General features: G+C 38.5%; 1 protein-coding gene across 12 annotated transcripts in view; it reads right to left on the bottom strand.

Moving 5' to 3' along the window:
* The window catches only part of CEP170 (centrosomal protein 170), a 127,136-nt gene that overhangs the window by 38,891 nt on the left and 65,591 nt on the right, over positions 1 to 22,654 (bottom strand). For 10 of the 12 annotated variants that reach the window (XM_089529814.1, XM_089529816.1, XM_089529819.1 and 7 more), the window contains 2 exons: positions 20,939 to 21,576; positions 8,837 to 8,986 (listed from right to left, as the gene is read on the bottom strand). In XM_089529814.1, the coding sequence (XP_089385940.1) occupies positions 8,837 to 8,986; positions 20,939 to 21,576 (788 nt within the window). The remainder of the gene's footprint in view (positions 1 to 8,836; positions 8,987 to 20,938; positions 21,577 to 22,654) is intronic. The other 2 variants (XM_089529821.1, XM_089529823.1) reach the window with 1 other exon arrangement.

Raw genomic sequence — 22,654 nt, 5'->3', positions numbered from 1 at the left:
CCCATCCAAGCCATCTTTGCAATGTTCTTTGTCAATTACTGTGAATGACATTTCTATTCAATCTGTCAATGAGGCCCATAGTCTTGGCTTCTTATTTGAGTCTTCATTATCATTCATTCCACAGATCCAGGCTACAGCCAGGTCATGCAGAATCTTTCTTTATAATCTCATCAGAATTTGACCATTTCTTTCTCTTTTGATGGCAAAGACTTTGGTGCATGCACTGGCGATATCACGCCTGGATTATTGTAATGCATTGCTAGTGGGTCTTCCGATTTCCCACCTTAGCCGGCTAATCTCTGTGCAATGCTCAGTGGCCAGGATCATCTTCTTTGCCCATCGCTTTGACCATGTTATCCCTAGTTGTTATCCCTCCATTGGCTCCCCATTCCTTTCAGAATCTGACATAAAATTCTTCTCCTAACCTTTAAAGCCCTTCATGGCTTGACTACCTCTTATTTGTCAGTGCTCATCTCTCCTTACCACCCTCCATGCACCTTGAGATCTTTCGACACCGGTCTCCTGACCCAGCCAAGGGTCTCCTCCTCCCCTGCTCAAATCCGCCCCTTTTCCTATGCTGCTCCTCAGGTCTGCAATCTCCTCCCAACACAATTAAGAACTACTGCTTCCTTGGCTAATTTTAATGCTGAATTGAAGACACTCTTGTTTAGGGAGGCATTCCAGATAACTGGTTGTTAATCTGCTGCTTACTTTGTTTTTATTGTATACTAGTTAGTATTATTTTAGAGATATTTTAATCATGTAATGCTGTTGTTTTAGATTGTATGCTGCTTGGCAGGTTTTTATTCTTTTTTCCTTTTTTCCTTACCCTTACTATGTAAAGCGCTGTGCAAACTTTACAGTGCTCTATAAATAAATGTCAATAATAATAATAATAATAATAATAATGGACTATGATTCTGGAAACAAGGATTCAAATCTCCACCCATCTATGAAAACCCACTGGGTGACCTTGGACAAATCACCGTCTCTCAGCCTCAGAGGAAAGCAATGGCAAACCCTCTGAACAAATCTTGCCAAGAAAACTCTATGATAGGGTCACCTTAGGGTTGTTGTAAATCAGAAGTGACTTGAAGGCACACAACCACCACCAATATAAGAGTTCTATGTGCAAACGGTTTCAATGTCTCACTCTCTGCAGTGCTAGATATCTGGGGATTGAAAGGAAAATTCACGTGATGTGGGGTATTAATTTTATTGGAAGATGCAACACCCTCAGTTCTTTCACACAGCCTTCATTGTTCCCCACCTCCAGAAGCAATGTCGTTGCTGTTGTTGTATTTGTTTTTTTATTTGTATCCTACCTCAAGATAGTTTTCAAATGTTAGAACAAATGTAGCTGCAGGTTCACAACCTACAGAGGCTGAAAGTGTAATTGAACAATCAATAAAATTGAAACTAGTTTAGAACCTAATTGTTAAAAAAGAAAACAAGCAATAAACATTATAGCACATTGTGCACTTTAAAATAATCTGTAGGGCCTCCTGTTTAACAATTTTAAATGACCTGTTTTTCAAAACTTGGAGTCGAGAGTTCTGGATACTTGCAGTTTTTGGAGACCTGGGGGGGAGGTGGAGGGGGGAGGCAAGAGGATGGCAATCACCAAGAGAGCGCTACCTGGAGATGTTGAGAACTCAATGTGGGACCTTTGCCATGTGAATAATCCACTTTCACACAGAGGTAATAATAATAGGATTGCTCTACCTAAAGGTACCAGATCCCATCTGATCTTTGAAGTTAGGCAGGGTCAGCAATGGTTAGTACAGTCAGAACTTGGTATATGTGGGGGATCCGTTCTGGACCAAACCTTGTGGAGACAAAAAAATGCGGGACCTCAAGTACCATTGCCCCTAAAGGTGGTGTGATATGCATGTGGCTGCCAGTGTGGCTGCATGCACAACCCACCGCTGGAGACAACAGAACTTGCTGTTTGTGGATGCGTAAATCTGGGGAAGGCAAGCCGGTGGATAAAGAAGCCCCACTGTATTTAGACGAGAGACTGGCAATGAATACCAGGTACTGTAGGCTATATTTCAGAAACTACTTCTGAGTATTCCTTGCCTAAGAAAACCCTATGAAATTCATGGGTTCACCATAGACTGACAAGCAACTTGAAGGCATATACACACAAATTACCCACAGTGTTGTGTTTGCAAGACCTGAGCAGGGCTGTTAATATGAGAGTCAACTAAAGCCAACATGCAACAAAAAATAACAACAAGGAAGACAGATTTGAAAACATAATACCATTAGCTTGAGTCAGTTTTGTCGCACATTAAAGGAAGAAGGTAAGGAAAGATAGGTACAGTCTTTTAAAATTTGGATATGAATCAGTTTTGACTACCCAACTGTCAGAATAGCTCAGCTACTAGTGATCATAATGTCAGTGTTAGATCTCAGTATGGAATACACATTCTGGGAACAAAATACTGATTCAGTATCTGGGTGATTTAACATATCTATTTTTAACAATATAGTGTATATGTGCATTGGGGGCTACTCAGGCCTTGCACAGAGCGGCAGGAATCGTTGCCCCTGGATCGTTGCTGCGGCAACCGCATGGGCATGGCAATGATCTACTCCAAAAAGGAGCTGCAAAATGCAGCTCCTTTCCATGCTGCTGCTAAGGTGCCATTAGTGCCCTGGAGCAGCATGGTGACATCTCTTGTCCATTTGGATGAAGCACACAAGGCATGTCTTTGGCACGCATGTTGTGTGAATGCGCACATGCAAAACTGGCGCCCAGAGAGCATGGAGCATGCAGACACTCTGCTCTCCCGAACCCTAATTTCAGTCCCAGGACAGCGCTTTTTGCCTGTCTGTATTGGGCCTTATTTATCTGGTTTCTGTAATTTCAATTTAAGTACACTGACAAGTGCCTCATTTTTTTCATGGACACAATTTCATTTAAAGATTGTCAGTAATGAACACAGCTGATGAGGATGGAAACAAGGGAAACAATTACTCATAGGGATGTGTGTGTGTGTGTGTGTGTGTGTGTGTGTGTGTGTGTAGGCCTGGATTTGACTGTATAATCAGAGATAGAGGATACTAATAAAAACAAAATTAGGGAGGGGTTTCAGTGGTGTTAAGAAAACAGAACTGTGGGACAGATTATATTTCTCTCAATATTTGAACTAGCTGAAATAGCTTTTTTAATTATAGCATCATGAAAATCTCTACTATATGAGATGTGAGATGTAAGGTTACAGAGAAAAACAGAGAGCATGTGCTATAAGGATGAATTAAGCTTGGAAAGATTTACTATATAATTATTACACATAGTATTAGTGGATATTACTTTACACAATATACTTTAGAGCAGCTCCAGATTTATCAAGACTGCAAAACATGTGTCTGAAGTACTTTTTCCAATCAAATAAATAACCAAATAAATATCACCTCACACATTTATTATATATCTCCTCTACAGAATGCAAAGATATAGACATGCTCCTCTAAAGAATGTAGAATTTCCTTTTTGCAGTGAACACAGGAACATCAAAATCATTTTTACATCCCCTCAGGCTATCATTAGGGTCTTCATTGAGCAGCAGAGGCCCGACAGTGTTTGAGACAAGGTCCTGTCTATATTTGGAGAGTCCAGGGATTGAACTTGGATCTTTGTGAATGTTCTAGTATCCTACGGCATCCTATATACAGTTGTCCCTCTGGATTTGCAGGGGTTAGGGGAACAGGACCTCTGTGAATATGTAACATTGGCGAATAAGGTAAGCCCCTCCCACCTTCCCTCCGATGTCCAAGGCATAGGAGGAGAGCTCACCCGGATCTTCCCTGCCCTCCTGCTTTTAACTGGCTCTGGGAAACCAGTCAAAGGGATGGGGGGTGGGGAGAGGCACAGGTATGTGCCTGCTTCTTCTCATCCCCTCACTCTCCACAAGAGAGCAAGGGAATGAGGAGAAGCAGGCCTATGGCTCCCTTTTCTTACTCCCTCGCTCTCCTGTTCCTTCCCAGAGCTGGATAGAGGGACAGGAGAGCGAGGGAATGAGGAGAAGGAGGTGCACGGCTGCCTCTCCTCATTCCCTTGCCCTCCTGTCCCCACCCTCCTGTCTCATTCGTGAATAATCAAAACTGCAAATCTGAAGTCCACGTATCCGGAGGGATGCCTGTATTTTTAAAAAAATGTTGTATCAAAATGCAAAATGCAATATTGAAGTGAACTCAATCATCACAAAAACAGATTTGCTTGAAAGTGTAAAGCAAGTGTTTGGGAAAAGATTTAACACTAATTTGGTCAATTAGTATGACAAATGACATCTGGAGATTAAAGACAAAGTAGGCTATAAAATAACCCTCATTATTGCATTGTTTCACACCATCTTCCAAGAAATACACACTCTCTACATTCCCTTTAAGGTAATTACAACATCTGTACTAAAAGTGTTTCAGGTTAAAAAGCGTTTCAGGTTATAAATTTTGTCTCAATTGGACAGCAAAAGCCCAAAATGTGAGAATCAATGTTATTTCTCAAATTCTGCTAGAGGGAAAAAATGTTCTAAACCCCACTCTACAATAGCTTGCCCTTTCAGCTGCCTATTGTATACCATATTTTTCTTCATTTAGCTTGCTCCCAAGAAAATATGCAAGAGATGATGCAGCAGGACAAGAATGATGCCCAAAGCCTTCCAATTGTTTTTCTTCTACTACTCTCAGCAGTCCTAGCAAGCATAACGAATGAGCAAGGACTATGCAAATTGTAGGCAAAAAACATCTGGCGGGCCACGGATATCCACTTCTGCACATAGGATATGGTGAGGAACGTATGGGCCTCAATGACAGGGCTGAATAACAATACCCACCAAGCTTTACCACCGGACAGACTGGATGTACTGATGTGTACTGGAACCTACTAGTATAGGCTTCCCACCTCTATATTACAACAAAACATGTATTTTATTTTCTGCCAGTGACAGCATTCCTCTGCCTCTTTATGTTTGTGCCATGCCTGAGGAACCTGCATTGATTATTATACGTACATGGGAAAACTGAGAACAATGAGATGGGATCATCTATCTTGCAAATGAAATTTAAGACACATCTGATGGCAGTGACACTCAATAGGATTTTGATTCAAATAAGTCAAATTATAAGAACAGTTACTAAAATATGAGCTACAGTGTAAACAGATACACATAATCCCAATTTCCCTGAACAAGTCATATGAAAAGAACTTATATACATCATTCTAGACAAAGGCTTCCAGCTCCCCCTGACATCCCCAATTTTTATTTATTTATGGTTTAAAAGAAGAAGCTCCCAGGTTGTGTGTGTGGGGGGTGTTCATATGGTGAAATTGCTTTCTACAGCTCCTACAGGATATTTCACCATATGAACACCCACCCCACACACACACCTGTTTTAAGCCCTGGGAGCTTCTACTTTAAAAAGGAAAGTAACAGCAACAACAACACCCCCAAACCATGTGGATCTGGCGGAGGCATGTCCTATCTCTCAACTTCTAGAACTTGCTAACCTTATTCCTAGACAATTAATGTTTTCATTAACTTTCTGTATACATACAACCATGTATTTATAGTAGATCTCACAGCATCAAAGCCCTGCTCCTGTTACATCCCTCCAAAGCCTTAAAAAAAATTGTGCTGCAGAGCTGGGAAACTCGCTGGAACAGACTTTTGGTGCCAAAGAGGGCTGCAGCAGAAGGAGGGGCAAGATTCAATTTTGCTATAGTATACCATTGGGTCTTGGACATTTTCTTATAGCATCAAAATAAGGAAAGAATGATTCTCCAGGAGAGAAACAAGTAATTGCTATAATTCTTAATGCAATTATTCCTTAGTGTCTACGCACTTTACCTTAATGGAGTGAAAATGCTACTATGCACATTACCATTGGTTGAAATGGAGGGAACTTATGTTTCATCCTAGCAATTATGCCTCACTAGTGTACTGTTTGATTGTTGCACACTTTCTGACAGCAGGCCAAATGGAGAAAAATGGTACAGAATACACAGTTGGAAGATCAAGCCTTGGACTCTAGGAGCTAATTTTAATAAATGACATCTGAAAAAAAAATTATTCCTCACGTTATAAATATTTTTGCACACTTCTGCACCTTTTCAATGATGCTTTCAAATTATTTCAATACATTGTGGATCTCTTCCAGTCAATCTGAAATCTCTGCAGTCAAAATAATGGTAAAACATGTTCTAATTCTTCAACAATCTGGCAAAAGATTTGTTTATTACTTTAAATATGTTTTACTGAAAAATATAATCTGTCTATGAGCCTGCATGATATAGCGGTTGGATAAGACTCTGAGAGTTCAGGTTTCAAACCCATGCTCAGCCTTGGAAACCCATGGGGCAAGTCACACTTACTCAGCAAGTGTAACTTGTGCAAGTCACACTTACTCAGTCTTAGAAGAAGGCAATGGAAAACATCCTCTGAAAAATAAATCTTGTCCAGTACTACCACCAATGTAAATGAGACAACTCCAAAGCAGGCATTGTAAGAATTACTAAGTGGCCTTCTGTTTGTATGCTTACTGTTCATTCCCATTATTGCTTATTCAAAAATTAAATATATGAGACTACTGTCTTCCTTCTGTTGCTCTCAAAACAAAGGAAAAGGGGGAAAGACAGAATTGCAATAGTATTTTTTTTATTATTATTTGCATTCTGGGAAGGGAGGAGGAGAGAGAAGGACAGTGAACTTTAAAGGTTTGACCTTTCTCAAAGTCTTAAAGAAGAACAAGACTCACCAAAAAGCAGGAAAGGGGAAAGTTACAATATAATGTTTGGCAGCTTCAGGAAGAAAATAAAAGATTGTAAGTTCTAAGATGTTTAACAACCGTAATCATACACATGATATCCCTTAATTACCTTCTGAGGCCGTTCCAGAGGTCTACACAAAACCACTCTCAGTGGGATGTTTTGTCTGTAACATTCATTTTAAAGGACATTTAGAATATGGGTATGTGGGTTGCTATGGATATGTTATGGAGTCACTTACTACAGATTGTACAAGGCAGGAACATTCTTTTAGTACACTACTGAGAAAACTTCAAATATGCTTGTATTTGGTATTGTCATGAAAAGTGCTTTAACATTCATTCAGGCAGATAAATAAGACTTCCACAAAGTGGTTATTTTCTGATCCCAATGAAAATTCAATTGTATTGCAGGGCATAAAAAAGCCCCATGTCCACAGGAGTGTTAGACGTTGCAGATTCAATGGTATTCAGACCAGTTTGATTTAAAAGGACATGACACTTACAGATCCAGGAATGAGCAATCTATCGTGCATGCACTCATTATTTTTTAAACTACGTTTGGAGCATTTGAAATACAAGGATCTTTCAATATAAGAATCTGGGCTCTGCCACCTTGAGTCCCAGTCTGGGAGAAAAGTAGTATATAAATAAAGTGGTGGATGGATTGATAGGTATGTAAGAAGTGTTTCTGCTACAGAATTTACATTTGAGGTTTAGAGGCTCACAATAACATTTTGCTTCAATTTCGAACTTTCCCATTTCAAATGAAAACTCTTAAATGTGTCCTGAAAAAGAGGTTCAGTAAAACAGCAATTTGTTCTGTCTGTGAACTAGAATTATGGTTTTTGGAAACATTGATGGCATAACAGCTGAGATGCATAGAGCAGTATTAAGATGGATCACTTGAACAATTTTTGCATAGCAAAGAGGGGTACAGCTGACAATTTATCACTCTGTTCCTTTTGTTTCTGAATCCTGCAAAGTTAAGCAATTTTCAGATTAACACTTCCACTTCAAGATACAGATTCTTCTTTATTTTCTGTTTCTTAACTTGATTATTCTAAGTTTTTTTTTAAAGTACAGTATGAAAACAAAGATATGGACACTCAGGTATAAAATGGTCATACATTAATAGTGAATATAAAACTATATAAAGAAACAGGGTTCTGTAGAAGAAAACTATAGGATAAGTTTTAAAGTGACAAAAATAAAATAGTATTGGCAAGATAAAATATAAATGGCCATTGCTTTTTATGGTTAGTCTATAGACCAACTATAGTATATAGAAAAACTGTTAAATTGGTAACAAATACACACATTCTACCTTGAGATGTTTTACTTCAAAACAAATGTATGCTATTTATCAATCTGCAGTGTAACCTAAGGTTTAGGAGAACTGTTTCTGGTGCAAGGGACTTAATTATTTTATTTTAAATACTATAACCATTCCTTTTGTACCTGAGCATCTTCCACAAACTTCAGTAGAATCTACAAAAAAACTGAGAGAAATGCTTATTTATAAAATTACAGCAAAAGGGCCTAAAATAATTATTTTTAAGTAATTCCCTTCTGGAAGCAGTGAAGCACACCACTCTAGCTGGAAAGGCCAACTTTCTTTCATCTTTACTCATATTGTGCCTTTTCTTTTCCATAGTCTTTCCCTTTCTCCTGAAATTTTGAGAATTTTTCTTAAACAACTACAGCCATCAATGCAATAATTCTAGCACTGATATTTTCCTTACTGTCAAATGTTATTATTAATATATACTGTATATTATGAAACAGTTGCATACAGAAATGAAAAGTTGGACAAAAGTTGGACGAAAAAACATGCTATGTAGTATGTGCAAACAGATTTTAAAAGATTATGATCTTAGAAGTACAGTACTCAGAAAAGAGACTTAAGCTCTAATATGGAAATCAGGAATATAAAAGATGAAAATAAATCAGTTAATATTGTCTAATTGAGTTCAGCTTGCTAGCTACTTAACACTGACTATATTGAGGCCCTCTCCTTTATTGGAAGAAAAAAGAAGGTGACCCATCAATAATGGAATTCTACCTCTGTGTCAAGAAATCCAGTTGTACTCAGTGGTCTTTTTTCTTCCAGCACTACTGTAGCAGAATTTATAGCCCAATCTTTTACTAAATCTTTCTCGCTCTCGTTGATAAGAGGCCTATTATAATCCTGGCTGTCATCCACTCCAAAAACCTGAAAATAAAACAAATCATCACACACATTAACTGAAAGCCCTCCTGATAATATTCTCTCTGACTGTATGGGTGGTGTCACTAATATATCCAAATTTTAGGGATGTTGTTCTAAAAACTTTAATAGGTTGTTATGACATGAAGATCTTGCCAACAATTTACTAACAAAAATAGGTTTGTGAGCTATACCGTACTTCAGTCCTGGGAAAGATTGAATTAATTTATTTCTGATATTTTCCCATATTCTGATTAATATGAATGTAAAAATGCTGTAAATGCTGTACTCTATTTACACTGTATACTATAAATATAAAAAGTAAAAAAGTCTTCCAAATACATACTAATTTTTGAAGTAAATAAACATTAAACTCTTGATTTACATGCAAGATATATAACAGAAATGCCAATTATTATCTATTTTTGTAATGTAAACTCATGGGGATGTGCATGGCTGGGGTAAACAAGCGAAAGAAACCCATGACAAGGAAGCTAGTAAAGAAAATACAAAATCAATGGTGATTTATAAGAAGAGAACATTAAATCTACCACTTCTAAAGCAAGTATGATGAGGCACTGAAATAAGTCAGACATCCTGGTCCCTTCTCTACTATAAGCAACTACTGTATAACTCATGTGTAAGTCTAGAAATTCAAGTCAAAAAATTGACCCAAAAAACCTGAGTCAACATATTCATGGGTCAATGTAAATATTGTACTTGAATTCTTATTAAAAAACAGGAAGTATCCCCTGGTGAAAGGGAAAAGTGCTATCTGTCCTGGAAGCACTGACCTCCCTCTGTTCTCTCATCCATCCAGCCTTTAGTGTGAGCACAAACAGTTATGTCTGCTGGAATTTTGCAACTTCTTTAGCATAGTTTTCCTTTGCTTCCTCCTTTAGATCTTTGTTGCATGCCCCTAGGTTTTACCCTCGACTTATCCACGGGTCATGTCAAAATCCATAATTTTGGCCCAAAACCCCGCCCTCGATTTATACATGGGGTCAATTTATAATCGAGTATATGAGATAATTTGACCCACCATTCTAAATATCTCACACAGCTCAAGGGCTGTGTTCAGTAACTGTGGTAGTGAAAGTATATAATCATAACACTTTTACTCAGACAAAAATTAATACCACATACCATTATTGTATTAACCTATGTGTGTTCTTAACAAAGTCATAATCCATAATCTCTTTTTTTCTATTCTCTCTGATTTGCAAAGTATCATTTACACAAGCAAACAACAGACTGAACTTCTACAGGAAGAAGGAAGGTGGTGGCATATACACTACTTTTTCCTAAATGCAGCAATCTGATGGGAGGAATGGGGTCTTCCTCTTGTTTTATTAGTTTTTCCTCCTGTCAGTCATGTTTTATAATTTTCCCTCCCACTGATACCAATAGAAAAGAATATCAATATGTCAGGTCTAGGTGTTGCATAGTTTCCCTCTGTTATCACAAGGGAAGTTTTGGATCTTCTGGATCCAAAGCCTACTTCAAACACCTCAATACCTACTTGAAACATTCAGTACCAGTGTACTGGGAGGTTGAGGACTGCCCAGCTCATGGAGCTGCAGTTCCACAACACTCTACACCCTTTGTAAGTTAGCCATAAGATAACAGCCTGTGCACTATTTACCCATTCTTTCCTGCCTTGCTTTGTTCAGTTCACTCCTCCATCAATTCACTCCTCTGAATGTTTTGCTAGCTTCCTTGTCCATACTGTGCTTACTTCAAGCTTACTTCAATTCTGTTTTTAATTTTTTTTGTTCTGTTTTCTTGACCCTTTCCAAAGAACTTTACATTTAACTATTTTCCATCTCTCCATATAAAATACAGCATCACAGAATGAGCTGCAACTATTAAAATTACTGTGACACCTATTTATATCTACAATTCCTATGAGTATGAAGCTATTTGGAAAACTTGTTTGTTTCTGAAGACATTTAAAATGTATTTTTTACTTGCAAACACAGATTATGTTTTAAAATCATATGAATAGGTCTTTGATGCACTGATAGACTTCACTGCCTACAATAATATTAATCTTCTAGGAAAATCTATATAATTACTTTAACTGCAAAAGTTAATGAGGAAAATGATGGATTGGGACTTAACGCTAAAGGGTGTTTGTTTTTTCCCCTGTTTCTTGTGAAGTTGGTTTCCAAAACAATGTGTTGCCCAGGAAGGAAAGGGACACATGAACAAGAGTTTTGATCTAGAAGTGGCAACCCAGAGCCAGTCTTTTAGCTGCATTGAAGGTAGCAGCCCAATAAACCTAAGGAAAAAAGAAGACAGCTCTGTATACAGGACAGAGATAGACTGTGATGCCTTGGTGAAGGGCAGGTGCATTAGGCAGCACTTATTCTATGTTATAGTCATCTGCAAGACACAGCTACAGTATGTCATTATAGGTTATGATTTTTGTACTGAAGGAACATTTTTTGTACTGAAGGAATGTTCACAGTATATCTCACTCTCATGTTCACTGTTTGCTGAAAGAGGCATCCAAAAAGGATGCAATGTACCCAAGGTATTTGACAAATTAGTAGTCAGACCGTTGCAAGCTGCGGTAGTTGTCATTATAGAAATGTATCTGTCAAATTTGCTTGGTCATTATGGGAAAGAAGATATTGGACAAGATAGGATGTTTCTAAGGACATGTTTGATCAATGTGACAAAAAGTTAAAGAGCCAGTATGGTGAAGTGGTTTGGTGGTTGGATTACAACTCTGGAGACCAGGGTTTGAATTCCTGTTCAGCCATGGAAACCCATTGGGTGACCTTGGATTCTCTTAACCTCAGAGGAATGCAAAGGCAAACCCCTTCTGAACAAATCTTACCCAGAAAACACTGTGATAGCTTCAGCTTAGGGTGGCCATAGGTTGGAAATGACTTGAAGGCATACACTAACAACATGAGGTTAGCAATGGAAAAAGAAATAAAGAAACCACACATCTTCCCATGCATACATAATTAGTTTTCCAATTGCAAAGCAGCACTTTGTATAGTAATTCTCACCTAGAGACTGAGCTACCTGACTGGCAAGCTTTCTGTTATCTTTTATTCTCTGTGTGTGTGTGTGTGCCTCCAAGGTGCCTGTTGATTTATGGCAATCCCATGAATTTCACAGGGTTTACCTAAGCAAGGAATACTCAAGAGATGGTTTTTCCAGTTCCTTCTTCTGAAATATAACCTACCGCATTAGGTATTTCTTGCAAGTCTCCCATCCAGGTACTAATTAGAGCTGACCATGCTTAGCTTTCAAGAACAGAAGGGATCTGGTGCCTTAAGGTATTTAGGCCTACTGCAGACAAAATAAGAGTTTTATTCTCAAGAACTTCAAATAATTGGTAGGCAATCATTAGGTTTCAAACAAGGTTTGAAAAAGAAAGATTAGGACTCTAATGAATGGAATGTTCTTTACCCATTAGCAGATCATTTACTTTTCTCCACATACATACTGCTGTGCATCCAACATGGAGTTACTTTCAAAAATTGTGTAAAAACTTCATCTGACTGTCAATGCAAAGAACATGATTTTAACTGCAGCTGCCTAATGGAACACATATACTCTTATGAAAACTACTGAATTTGCTTCTAAAGTGTTTCCAGGCCCAGATCTACTGCTGCTGATAAATTTTAAAGTTATGTATGACTTGAGATCAAGATAGCTGAATTTGATTAATTGACATAATTCATATTTCAAACATTCAACAAACATTTAAAATCCCAAGGTGGCTACCAAAAGTAGGAAGTAAAATAAATAAAGCAAAGCATGTGCAAGCTCCAATAGTACCCAAAATCCCAATACTAACTTCTCAGTTTAAGGCCTTCTTTGGGGTTGTCTGCAAGAGCTAAAAGAAATGGTCTGCCTTGTTTCAAAACCTATCTGTTCAGACAACACACATGGCCAAATCAAGAGGAAAATGGACCCAAAGCTACACTCTGGGGCTTAACAGTGGAGGGAAAAACAAAAACAAAAAACCATCCTGGCTTCACTTCAAGTCAGGAAATGTGAGCTATCACACCGGTGTGCAGACTGCACACTGATGTGGAAGCAGTCAAGAACTTATGCCTTGGGATAGGCAAGTTGCCAGCTGGCCATAATTTTGCCATAGGCCCATGAATTGTTTGCACAGGCACACAAGTGTGCAGCTGCACCATCAACCCATGTACATAATGTGGAATAAATTGATGGCAAATGTGTCAGGTTACCAACAATACAATAGATTTAATGATAACATTAACAAACCTATACTTGCAAAACAGTATCTCAGCCAGCCATAAAAAAAAAAGTTTTGGATTTTGGAGGATTTCGGAATTCTAGATAAATGAGACTCAATCTGTATATTTTTACGCTTGAGGATCTTCATAGCTGCCCTTCCAAGTCCACCCTAGTCTCCATTCCTAGTCTACAACTAGTCTTGAACTGGTCATTATTTTTGTTTTCTTAATATTCAACTGTAAACTGCCTTTGCACTTTCTTCCTTTTCTTCAGTAATACTTCCAGGTTGCTATGTTCCGCTAGTATTACAGTGTCATTTGCATATCTTAAATTATTGATATGTCTTTCCTCAGGGGTCTAATCCAGCTTTGCACATGATATGTTCAGCATACAAACTACAGCCTTGCCTGATTCTCCTGCCAATTGGAAACTATTTTGTTCCTCCATATTCTGTCCTTAGCAGGTGCCTCTTGTCCTGAGCATAGGTTACACATTAGCGTAATCAAATGTTGAAGCATACCTATGTCTTTAAAACTATCTCTCCATAGTTTTGCATGATCAAAAGGTTAAAATTGCCATCAGGTTATGTGTATAAGATTCATAAATTAATAATATAAACTAGATTGTAAACATGTTTTAAGTGTTTTAAACTGTTTTAATCATGTTTTTAATAATACTGATATTTCATTCTCTTTTAATTTTTGTAATCAATGTTTTAACTTTATTTTTTTAACTACTGTAAGCCAAACTGGATCCCATTTTGGGAGAAAAGTGGGCTATAAGTGCAATAAATAAATAAATAAATAAATAAATAAATAAATAAATAAATAAAACATTGACTTCCAGTCAGTCTTCCTCCAAGGGACTGATCATATATAGTTATCTGCTTTTGACCAATATCCTGCACCTAGCTCTTTAGCAAATTAGGAATACTGCTGCAAATTCTCCTTTACAGCAGCATCTCATTTGTGGTCCACTGGGCACCCTAGGAACCAATTTTGTTTTGAGGCAAGATATAATAATAAAAACTAAGCATGAATACCAACATACCTTTCCCGCTCACAGGCTTATCACACCTCCAGCTTCTGTTACTGGTTCAGTTATGTACGTTCAATAGCAAATACACCAAGACAATAAGATTATTTACTCTTTAGATCAGTAATTTGCCATAACCAAGAGGCACAGTACACAGTAACAGTAATACACAGTAGTAAATCTGTCTTTGAACAACTCTGACTTGACAATATAGTAGTGTTGAAAACCTGCATTTAGTTTTCTGTCTGTGAGACAAAACACCCTGAGTAAACTAAAACTATGAACAAATATAATACAGCAGTGAATTGCTATCTTAGTGAAAGACGTGAACATTTATTACTGACTTAACAGCCTGATTCAAGCCACTTAATTTAGGCCTAATTCCCACTATGGTTTAAACCAGATCGTGATTCCAAATGATTCGGTTTAAACCACCATGGTTCCCACTTAATTCGAATCACTGAAGCAATTCGGAAAAGGGGGGCATGGTTTTTACCCATTTAACCCATGTTTTACCCATTTAACCCACATCAAAAAGACACTGGTAAAATGGGGGTGTTTTTTGGGCTGAATCAATTTATTTAGAAATAAATTGATTCAGCCCAAGTGGGAACCAGGTAGATTCGAATCGAATTCGAATCCGCCCTGGTTCCCACTGGCAGTGGCTTTTCTCCAGCCTCACTGCCCCGGCCATGCCTCCCTCCATCCCCAACCTTCTCCCGTCACTGGCCTCTCTTGCCTGCCCTGTCCCCGGCTTCTCTGGGCCCGGCCCCTTGCCCTCTGGTCCCTGCAGCCTCTCTACCAGCCTCCTGGGCTTCTGTGAGATCTCCTTACCAGCCTCCCCTTGTGGCTGTCCTGAACCGATTTCTGAAACCGGCCCACTGTGTTTGCTGAACTGGTTTCAGGAATCAGATCCAAAGGTAAGTGGGAATTAGACCTTAGAGTGATAAATTAGCAATTGTCATTAAAGAAAAAACTCCCAGGTTTGCTGCAAAGACTCTGAAAGAAAATGAACTCCAGTTTGAACATATAGAAGTCTGGACCAAAAACAAAACCCTTGGAATGTGAAACCATTACTACGTTATAGCTTGTAAAAATACTACATATAACTATATGGGAAATTCAAATGAAACTAGCAATGGAGGCCTAAACTCATTGTTAGTCTAAATACAGTCTCAGAGCATTGTAAGACCCAGCACAGTTCAAGCTCTTAACACATTGATGTAAGTTCCATTGGCACAATGGGTCTATTCTAAAAGAACTAATAACTGGACTCAGGCCACAGAATCCACAATATGCTCAAGGAAGAGTGCCAACCCTGTAACTGAATTCTAGAAGGAAAGAAAAAAGCATACACACATACTGTAAACTGAAATCAGAAAGAGTTGTACAGGGCCCCGAGCATGACAATACACACAATTTATCTTCTATATGTATGATAGAAAACAGTACTGTGCCTCCTTACCACACTCATTTTGAGCACAGATTCTATCTTTTATCAGCTAGGTGTACATGCATGTGTGCAATGTTTGACTAGGGTTTTTGTGTAAAATAGCCAATATGCACAGGTCTAATCAAACAATCTAGGACTGGACAAATTGATTATCTTTGCATTTTTTTAACTTTTATTTTTATCCCCTCGGGAGGCCTTGTGAGCTGGGAGACAATACAGAAATGATTATCATAAAATGCTTATCATAAAATAAATAAATAAATAAATACATCAGATTTGTTTGCAGTGCAGAAAATATTCAGTGTGGGGCTGTACAGACTACCCCTGTTAGTGCCAGACTGGGGCCACGGCAATTGCATGCTGCGGCCCCGATCTCACCTTTCTGCACCATGGAAAGGGCACCGTAGCCACCAGTGCCGCAGATTTTGGCACTCCTTTGGCACTATGACATCTAGATGCAGTGCCAGAGGAGCACTGTGATGCCGCAGCCATGTGGTGTGGTGCGCAGTGTCATGCCAGCCCAGGGGCAGAGTCGGGGTGTGTGTCATATGGACACAACGCCCCAGCTCTGCCCGCACACCGACCTTAATGGCCAGTCTGTACAGCCCATGACACCTATATGAATGTACCTTGGAGGGGAAAGTTCAAGATAAGTACTCCTACTAGGCACAGTGGATAGTACAGTCTTATCAGTACAGACAGATGAAGCATGCAATTTCATGTTTTTAAATGCCTAACTATTATACACTTCCTTATCAACATATCTGGATTGATCTCATGTAGTTAAAGAGAGCAATTCCATCCTTCTCCCACCAGATATTTCAAATCAGAAATCAGAATTTTAAAAACACAATAAATATTCTTGATATATTCCACAGTTCATTCCAAGAACAGGTCCTTGAAACTTTAATACCCAAATCCTAAAATGAAGCTTTGTTTCCTTTTTATGGCCTATTGTGTGTGAAGCACTCTCATTAGTGGAAATCCTGAAACCAAATCAATTTAAATTAATTGAAGTACTGGGATTTTCCTTTAATGTTCCTTTCTTTAATAAAGCAAATAACATATTTTAGGACTGAAGATTACATGTTCAATATATGTGTCACAATTAAAATAGCTGTCACACCTCAGACCATAACTGCTGTCACAGTTCAGGGCACCTTGGTTCCTAGATACAGCAACACAGACAATGTGACAATTTCAAGGGAGGCAGACCACCCTAGCAGATCAATTTTAGTAACTGAACTAGACTTCTTGGAACACCAGTGATCCTGTTCCACATGGAACCACTGTGAATTAGTGCATGAAAACTCTACAAATGGGCTGGATAAACTTTGATTTCAGAAATACATTGACAATATCACCCAATGAAACATTAAATAAATAGTTAATGTTTGACTACTAATTTCATTAAGATCTCCAAATGCTTAAACTGGATTCACCCGAGTATTTTAAAACAAAAGCCATGGAATGTCTGGAAAGCAGCACATTCTCCAGCTGAGAGTATCCTCTCCTTCTGATATCAGTCACTCTGTTTATATACACCTATAGCAACTGAATCAATTTAAATGATCAATCTCCTTCGTGTGTGTGTGTGTGTGTGTGTGTAAGTACAGTGTGCCTGTGCTATAGGCGGGCGCCCCATAGGCAGTGTACAGCTTACACAGAAGCTGCGCGACAGGAGAGTGAATGGCGCACACACCTGTGCCGCACACACTCCCCCGTGCCGCAAGCATGAGCCCCATTCAATTGAATGGGACTCGAGCTTACGTGTTTTTTACATCCAGAACAGATCCCCCACGTAAGCCAAGGGACCACTGTATCTTCCTCTTCCATGAAATCCTGCTCGTACCAGTATCATAAACTTATGCTTTGGACTCTGCCAAACTTCAAAGCAGCATTGAGACATGGGTTTGTAAGAATCAGGCACATGCTAACCTAATGACCTATTTGGAGTGAGGACAACACTTATTTGTGTTCCTTACAAAGCTGTAAGATGAACTAACAAGCAAAGTGTAGCAAGGTCTCATTTTTTTCTCTCCAACTGGTAAAAAGACCTCAGTAGAACTGTTACAAGCAAGAGGAACTATGCAAAGCAACAGGCAATAGGAAAATGAAATATCATTATACATAAAGACTATGAAACTAAGTTGTATCCAACCTCCCAGCTTGCTGATTGGTTAAATATGTAATGACTGCACCCAGGCAAACACTACTTGCCCTTTGCCCCTCCAGTGTTACACCTCCTTGACTAAGGAAGCACAAGACAGGCAAATCACTGATTTTTCTGTTTTCTGACTTTCTCTGGGAAAACCGAGGAAGAACCACAAATATGACTGCCACAACACAGTTTCTTTTATGACCAGAAGCACTGTGGTGGCTATATAGTTGGCCCTCGGTATCCACTGTGGTTTGGTTCCAGGACACCCCCCCCTTCCGCCATGGATTCCAAAATCCATGGGTGCTCAAGTTCCATTATAGACAGTGGGGCAGTAAAATCGTGTCCCTTATAAAAAAAAATGGTAAAATCAAGGTTTTGGGTTTTTTTGAATTTATATTTTTTGAATAATTTCAAGTTATGGATGGTTGAATCCATGGATAAAGAATCCGTGGATATAGAGGGCCGACTGCATGTGCCATTTTAATTGGGTATTAAAACAAACAGTACTGCAACAGTGATAGGTACCATCAATACTAGCTATCATTAGAGACCACTTTGTGTCTTTTTTAACTCTGTTTTTTAAATCTTTAATTGTCTAGATGCAAACTCATTAGATCCTGGTTGGTTTATTTGGGTCTGGTACAGAAGTAAGAGTACTGTATTCATATAAGAAAACATTGTATTTCATACAGTTTCACATAAATACTTATTTACATGTATATTTTACACTAAATAGACCAGTGCATGGAATTTCAAAGAGAAAAATCACTTTATTTGAAAAATCTATGACACTGCTACCCACAAATTTGTGTGACCCATGAGGCATCAAATGCTGGTCCCTGGTGAGTTTATGGGGAAGAAAACAATAAATGTTATCAAAAGGTACAAATGGGACACTAGCCTCTGGCACACTGGAAAGAAAATCCATTAGATGCCCCCCACCCCCACCCCAGCAGATAACTTGAGAAGCTCTGGACACCAGTGTCTCTAACAAAATGTTTTAGGTTTTTTTTCATATTATTGCAGTACACTCACCCCTCCACATTCGCAGGTTTGAGACTTTACTATTTACAACTTTGTAGCTGCTGCTTAACAAGGTTGACCTCTTTGGGAGCCCCTCAGCCTCCTTTCTAGCCAGTCAAAAGCAACACTGTACTTTCCCACTGTGCTAGACTTCTGCATCTCAGGGAGGATAAGGACAGGGCAAGAAGGTGGCTCCGTCATGACAGTAGCTGCTAAAATCAGATTCAAAGTGGAAGGACTTTGGAAATGAGAAGGATGCAAAGTCTGGCAAGGTGGGGAAGGCAGGGTGTTGCTTTTGACTGACTAGGAGAGAGAGTGAGGAGCGGCGGGGAGGTTGATCCTTCATAGTAGTGGCTGCTAACAGCAGATTCAAAGTGGACATGTAATAGAGAAATTGCTAAGGACTTTTATATATTCAAAATACATGAGTTTATATTGCAATGTGCTTAACATCACAATGTAAAGGGTGAAGAACAAACTGTTCAGGTGCTTGGTTGAAGCCTTGTGTGTTGGAAAGCTTATGGCTTATGTGGGTGGGCCTGGAGCTCATCATGCCCTAATGGATAAAGAGGCCTTGTGAAGGTGGAGGTAAAAGCCCTTGAAAGTAAATTTGCTGTTTTGAAAACAGCTTAGCTGTTGTTAGGAGAGCTGAGAACTTTTGCCCACCAAATTTGGAAGGAGGGGCTATGCCTTTCAAATCCTTTTATTTGACATACGTGTACTTGATCTTTAGTTCTGTCCAAAGACATGTTCCTAGCCACATCTCCCTCCCTTCAGAAATAAAGCTTGATATATATCCACAGAAGCCTGATTTACTGTGTGAGGGGGAAGTGTTCTACTAGTTGTGGCACAAAGTTGCCACAAAACATAGAAAGAAATAAGATCAAATACATTTGCTAATGGAGTAATTTTTCTTCCTGTGCTTTTTAATTTTGTCTGGTCAATACTTTTTATTATTAACCGACAATTATCTTTCATTGGTAAATCTGTTGGGAACACAGGAGAGTGCATTTTCAGTGGCTGCCCCCAGGCTCTGGAAGTCCCTTCCCAGAGAAGTTAGATTGGCACCCTCCCTACTTTCTTTTTTCAGACAAGCAAAGACTTTTCTGTTCCAACAGGCATTTGATGAATCGAAGGCTTTTATGGATGGCATCCATAGTTTTTTGTGGGTTTTTCGGGCTATGTGGCCATGTTCCAGAAAAGTTTCTTCCTGACGTTTCACCAGCATCTGTGGCTGGCATCTTCAGAGAATCCTTTGCCTGGAAAATGCTTTGCCTTGAAAAATTGGGTGTATATATACACTCAATTTTTCCAGGCAAAGCATTCTCTGAAGATGCCAGCCACAGATGCTGGCGAAACGTCAGGAAGAAACTTTTCTGGAACATGGCCACATAGCCCGAAAAACCCACAAAAAACTATTTGATGAGTGATGATATAAGGTCCACCTTATACTATGCTAATTGCTGTACTAGTATGTATGTGTGTGTTTTAATGATATATTTTAACCTGGTTTTAATTTTTTTTCTCTGATTATTTAATTGTGTTTTAATTTTTGGATTTTGTGGATTTTTAACAGTTTTTTTTTTCATCATCATAAATTGCTTTGAGTCTCAATCTGGGAAAAGGCAGGACAGAAATAACAACAACAACAACAATTGTGAAATGGGTAAAAATAGAGGATAGAGCCCTACCATATTGGTATTCAACTACAATGGCTTTTAGCTTATTTTAAATAATTTTAATTAAAATATTTATCTTCTGAAGAAGATGCCTCAAGATAGTTGGGAAAGAGAAGAAAGAAAGAAAGAAAGAAAGAAAGAAAGAAAGAAAGACTATTATAAACTAGCATCCATAGACTTATATGGGAGTTATACAACATCCAAAATTTGGCTTTAAAAAAATGTTAAGGTGTTGTCTATTGTAAAGTAGCATTAAGCACTAAGTAGGAAATGGCTTGAAGGTGCACAACAAGAACAAGTAACAATTCAAAGGAACATTAGTGTCCCAATGGAACCTGGCTTTTAATAATGGCATGCACTTTAAAAGGGCTTACCTTATCAATCATCTTGCGAGCTTCCACTTCCTCAGCATTGGGGTTTTCCAGTTCAATAGTATAAGTACCTTTATCACTTTGATCATCATCATCCTTTTCAATAGTTGCCAAAACCACCTGGCTTTTTAACTTTTTCTCCATGTCTTCGTTTTGACTTGGTCTATGCCCAAGGCTTCCAGAACTTCTTAGCAATGCAGTCTGTAAAAAAGGTAACACAGCAGAAGGTTCTTCTGATTTTTGCTTTAAAAGTTTTGCATGTACAGCTCTTTGTTGTGTAGAACTATTCTGTGAAGGTGATAAACACCCTTTGGAGTCACCTGATGCAGGTCTCACTTTTTCAGTTCTTGCATGGGATGCTGGAGAAGACATTTCAGGGCATAAAGTTCCCACATTTTGAGAAAAAGAATATGATCTTCTCTTCCGAGGATGGCCTTCATCAAAAAACTCAATCATAAACGCAGTCTGACTTGCAACTGGTTGTTCTGAATGCTTCTCTGTATCTTGGGCTTTTGAATGCAGTTTTCTCTGTTCTGCATAATGATGCCTTAACTGCTCTTCAAGTGCTGCCCGTTTACTGTAATGCTTGTGTGCCCCAGCATTTTCTGAATCACTCTGTGTCCCATCATCATGTTTATTTCCTGCAAAGATAAAGAATAGAAATTTAATTCTACAAGAGCTTCAACAACACAGAAAGTACCTTCTATGCAGAAGCAATGTTTGCTTTTCTGTTAGAGCTCAACTGTCCATTAGTAACAAGCCTTGCAAACTTCTCATAGCAACACACAACATTCAGAGTGGTCATGCAACAATGAAGTCTTTTGCCAGCTATTCAGTGAAAGAGATGCATCTCAATTGTCTTATTCAGAATAGCAGTTAGTTCTTAATCAGTCATACTCACTGCAAAACTATGAACATGTTACAACAACTACATCAGAAGTTGGAGTCAACAGATCAATACATTTCCTAACCAAACTATATTAACCAGCATGTTACAAGTAGTTCATCAGCCAAACATCAAACCCTACTTCTAATATTGTTTCATGAAATTCAGAGAGTAAAAAAAGTCATCACTATGGTTAGGTACTATCTCTTGAAAACTTCAGCTTGAAACATGATTTAGTCATTTCCTCATAACTGCTTTTTATTTGCTGGTCAACAGGGTAAGGCTTGAACCAATGGATTCAGACTACTGTATATGAAAAGCGATTCTGACTACATACAGTCGGCCCTTCTTATACACGGATTTTTTATACACGGACTCAAGCATACACGGTCTGAAAATGTTCCAAAAAAGTATAAATTTACCTTGATTTTCCATTTTTTATTAGGGACACCATTTTGCTATGTCATTATATTTAATGGGACTTGAGCATACACGGATTTTGTTATACATGGGGGATCTTGGAACCAAACCCCAGCATATAACAAGGGTCCACTGTATTAGAAATAACACCTAAGTGCTCAACAGTGGAACACTGGTAGTTGGTGCACTCTTTGTATTGCTGGAGATTTTGAAAGTAGGGAATGGATGGACATCTGTCAGGAATACATTAGCAATGGATTTTCTGCCTTGGCAAGGGGTTAGACTATATGACCTTTGAACTCTACAATTATATGCCTCTATCACATTTTTTAAAAATATGATTCTTTATTCAAAGTGAATATTTATCAAGGTTATAATGAATCTTTTCAACAGCCTATAGCCTGTATAAACAC

The sequence above is a fragment of the Sceloporus occidentalis genome, unplaced genomic scaffold (assembly GCF_023333645.1).
Source record: "Sceloporus occidentalis isolate IW3139 unplaced genomic scaffold, rSceOcc1.0.p SCAF_6, whole genome shotgun sequence".
Classification (NCBI taxonomy): domain Eukaryota; kingdom Metazoa; phylum Chordata; class Lepidosauria; order Squamata; family Phrynosomatidae; genus Sceloporus; species Sceloporus occidentalis.
Note: the sequence above shows the minus strand (reverse complement) of the source record. Positions and strands in the feature narration are given on the sequence as shown.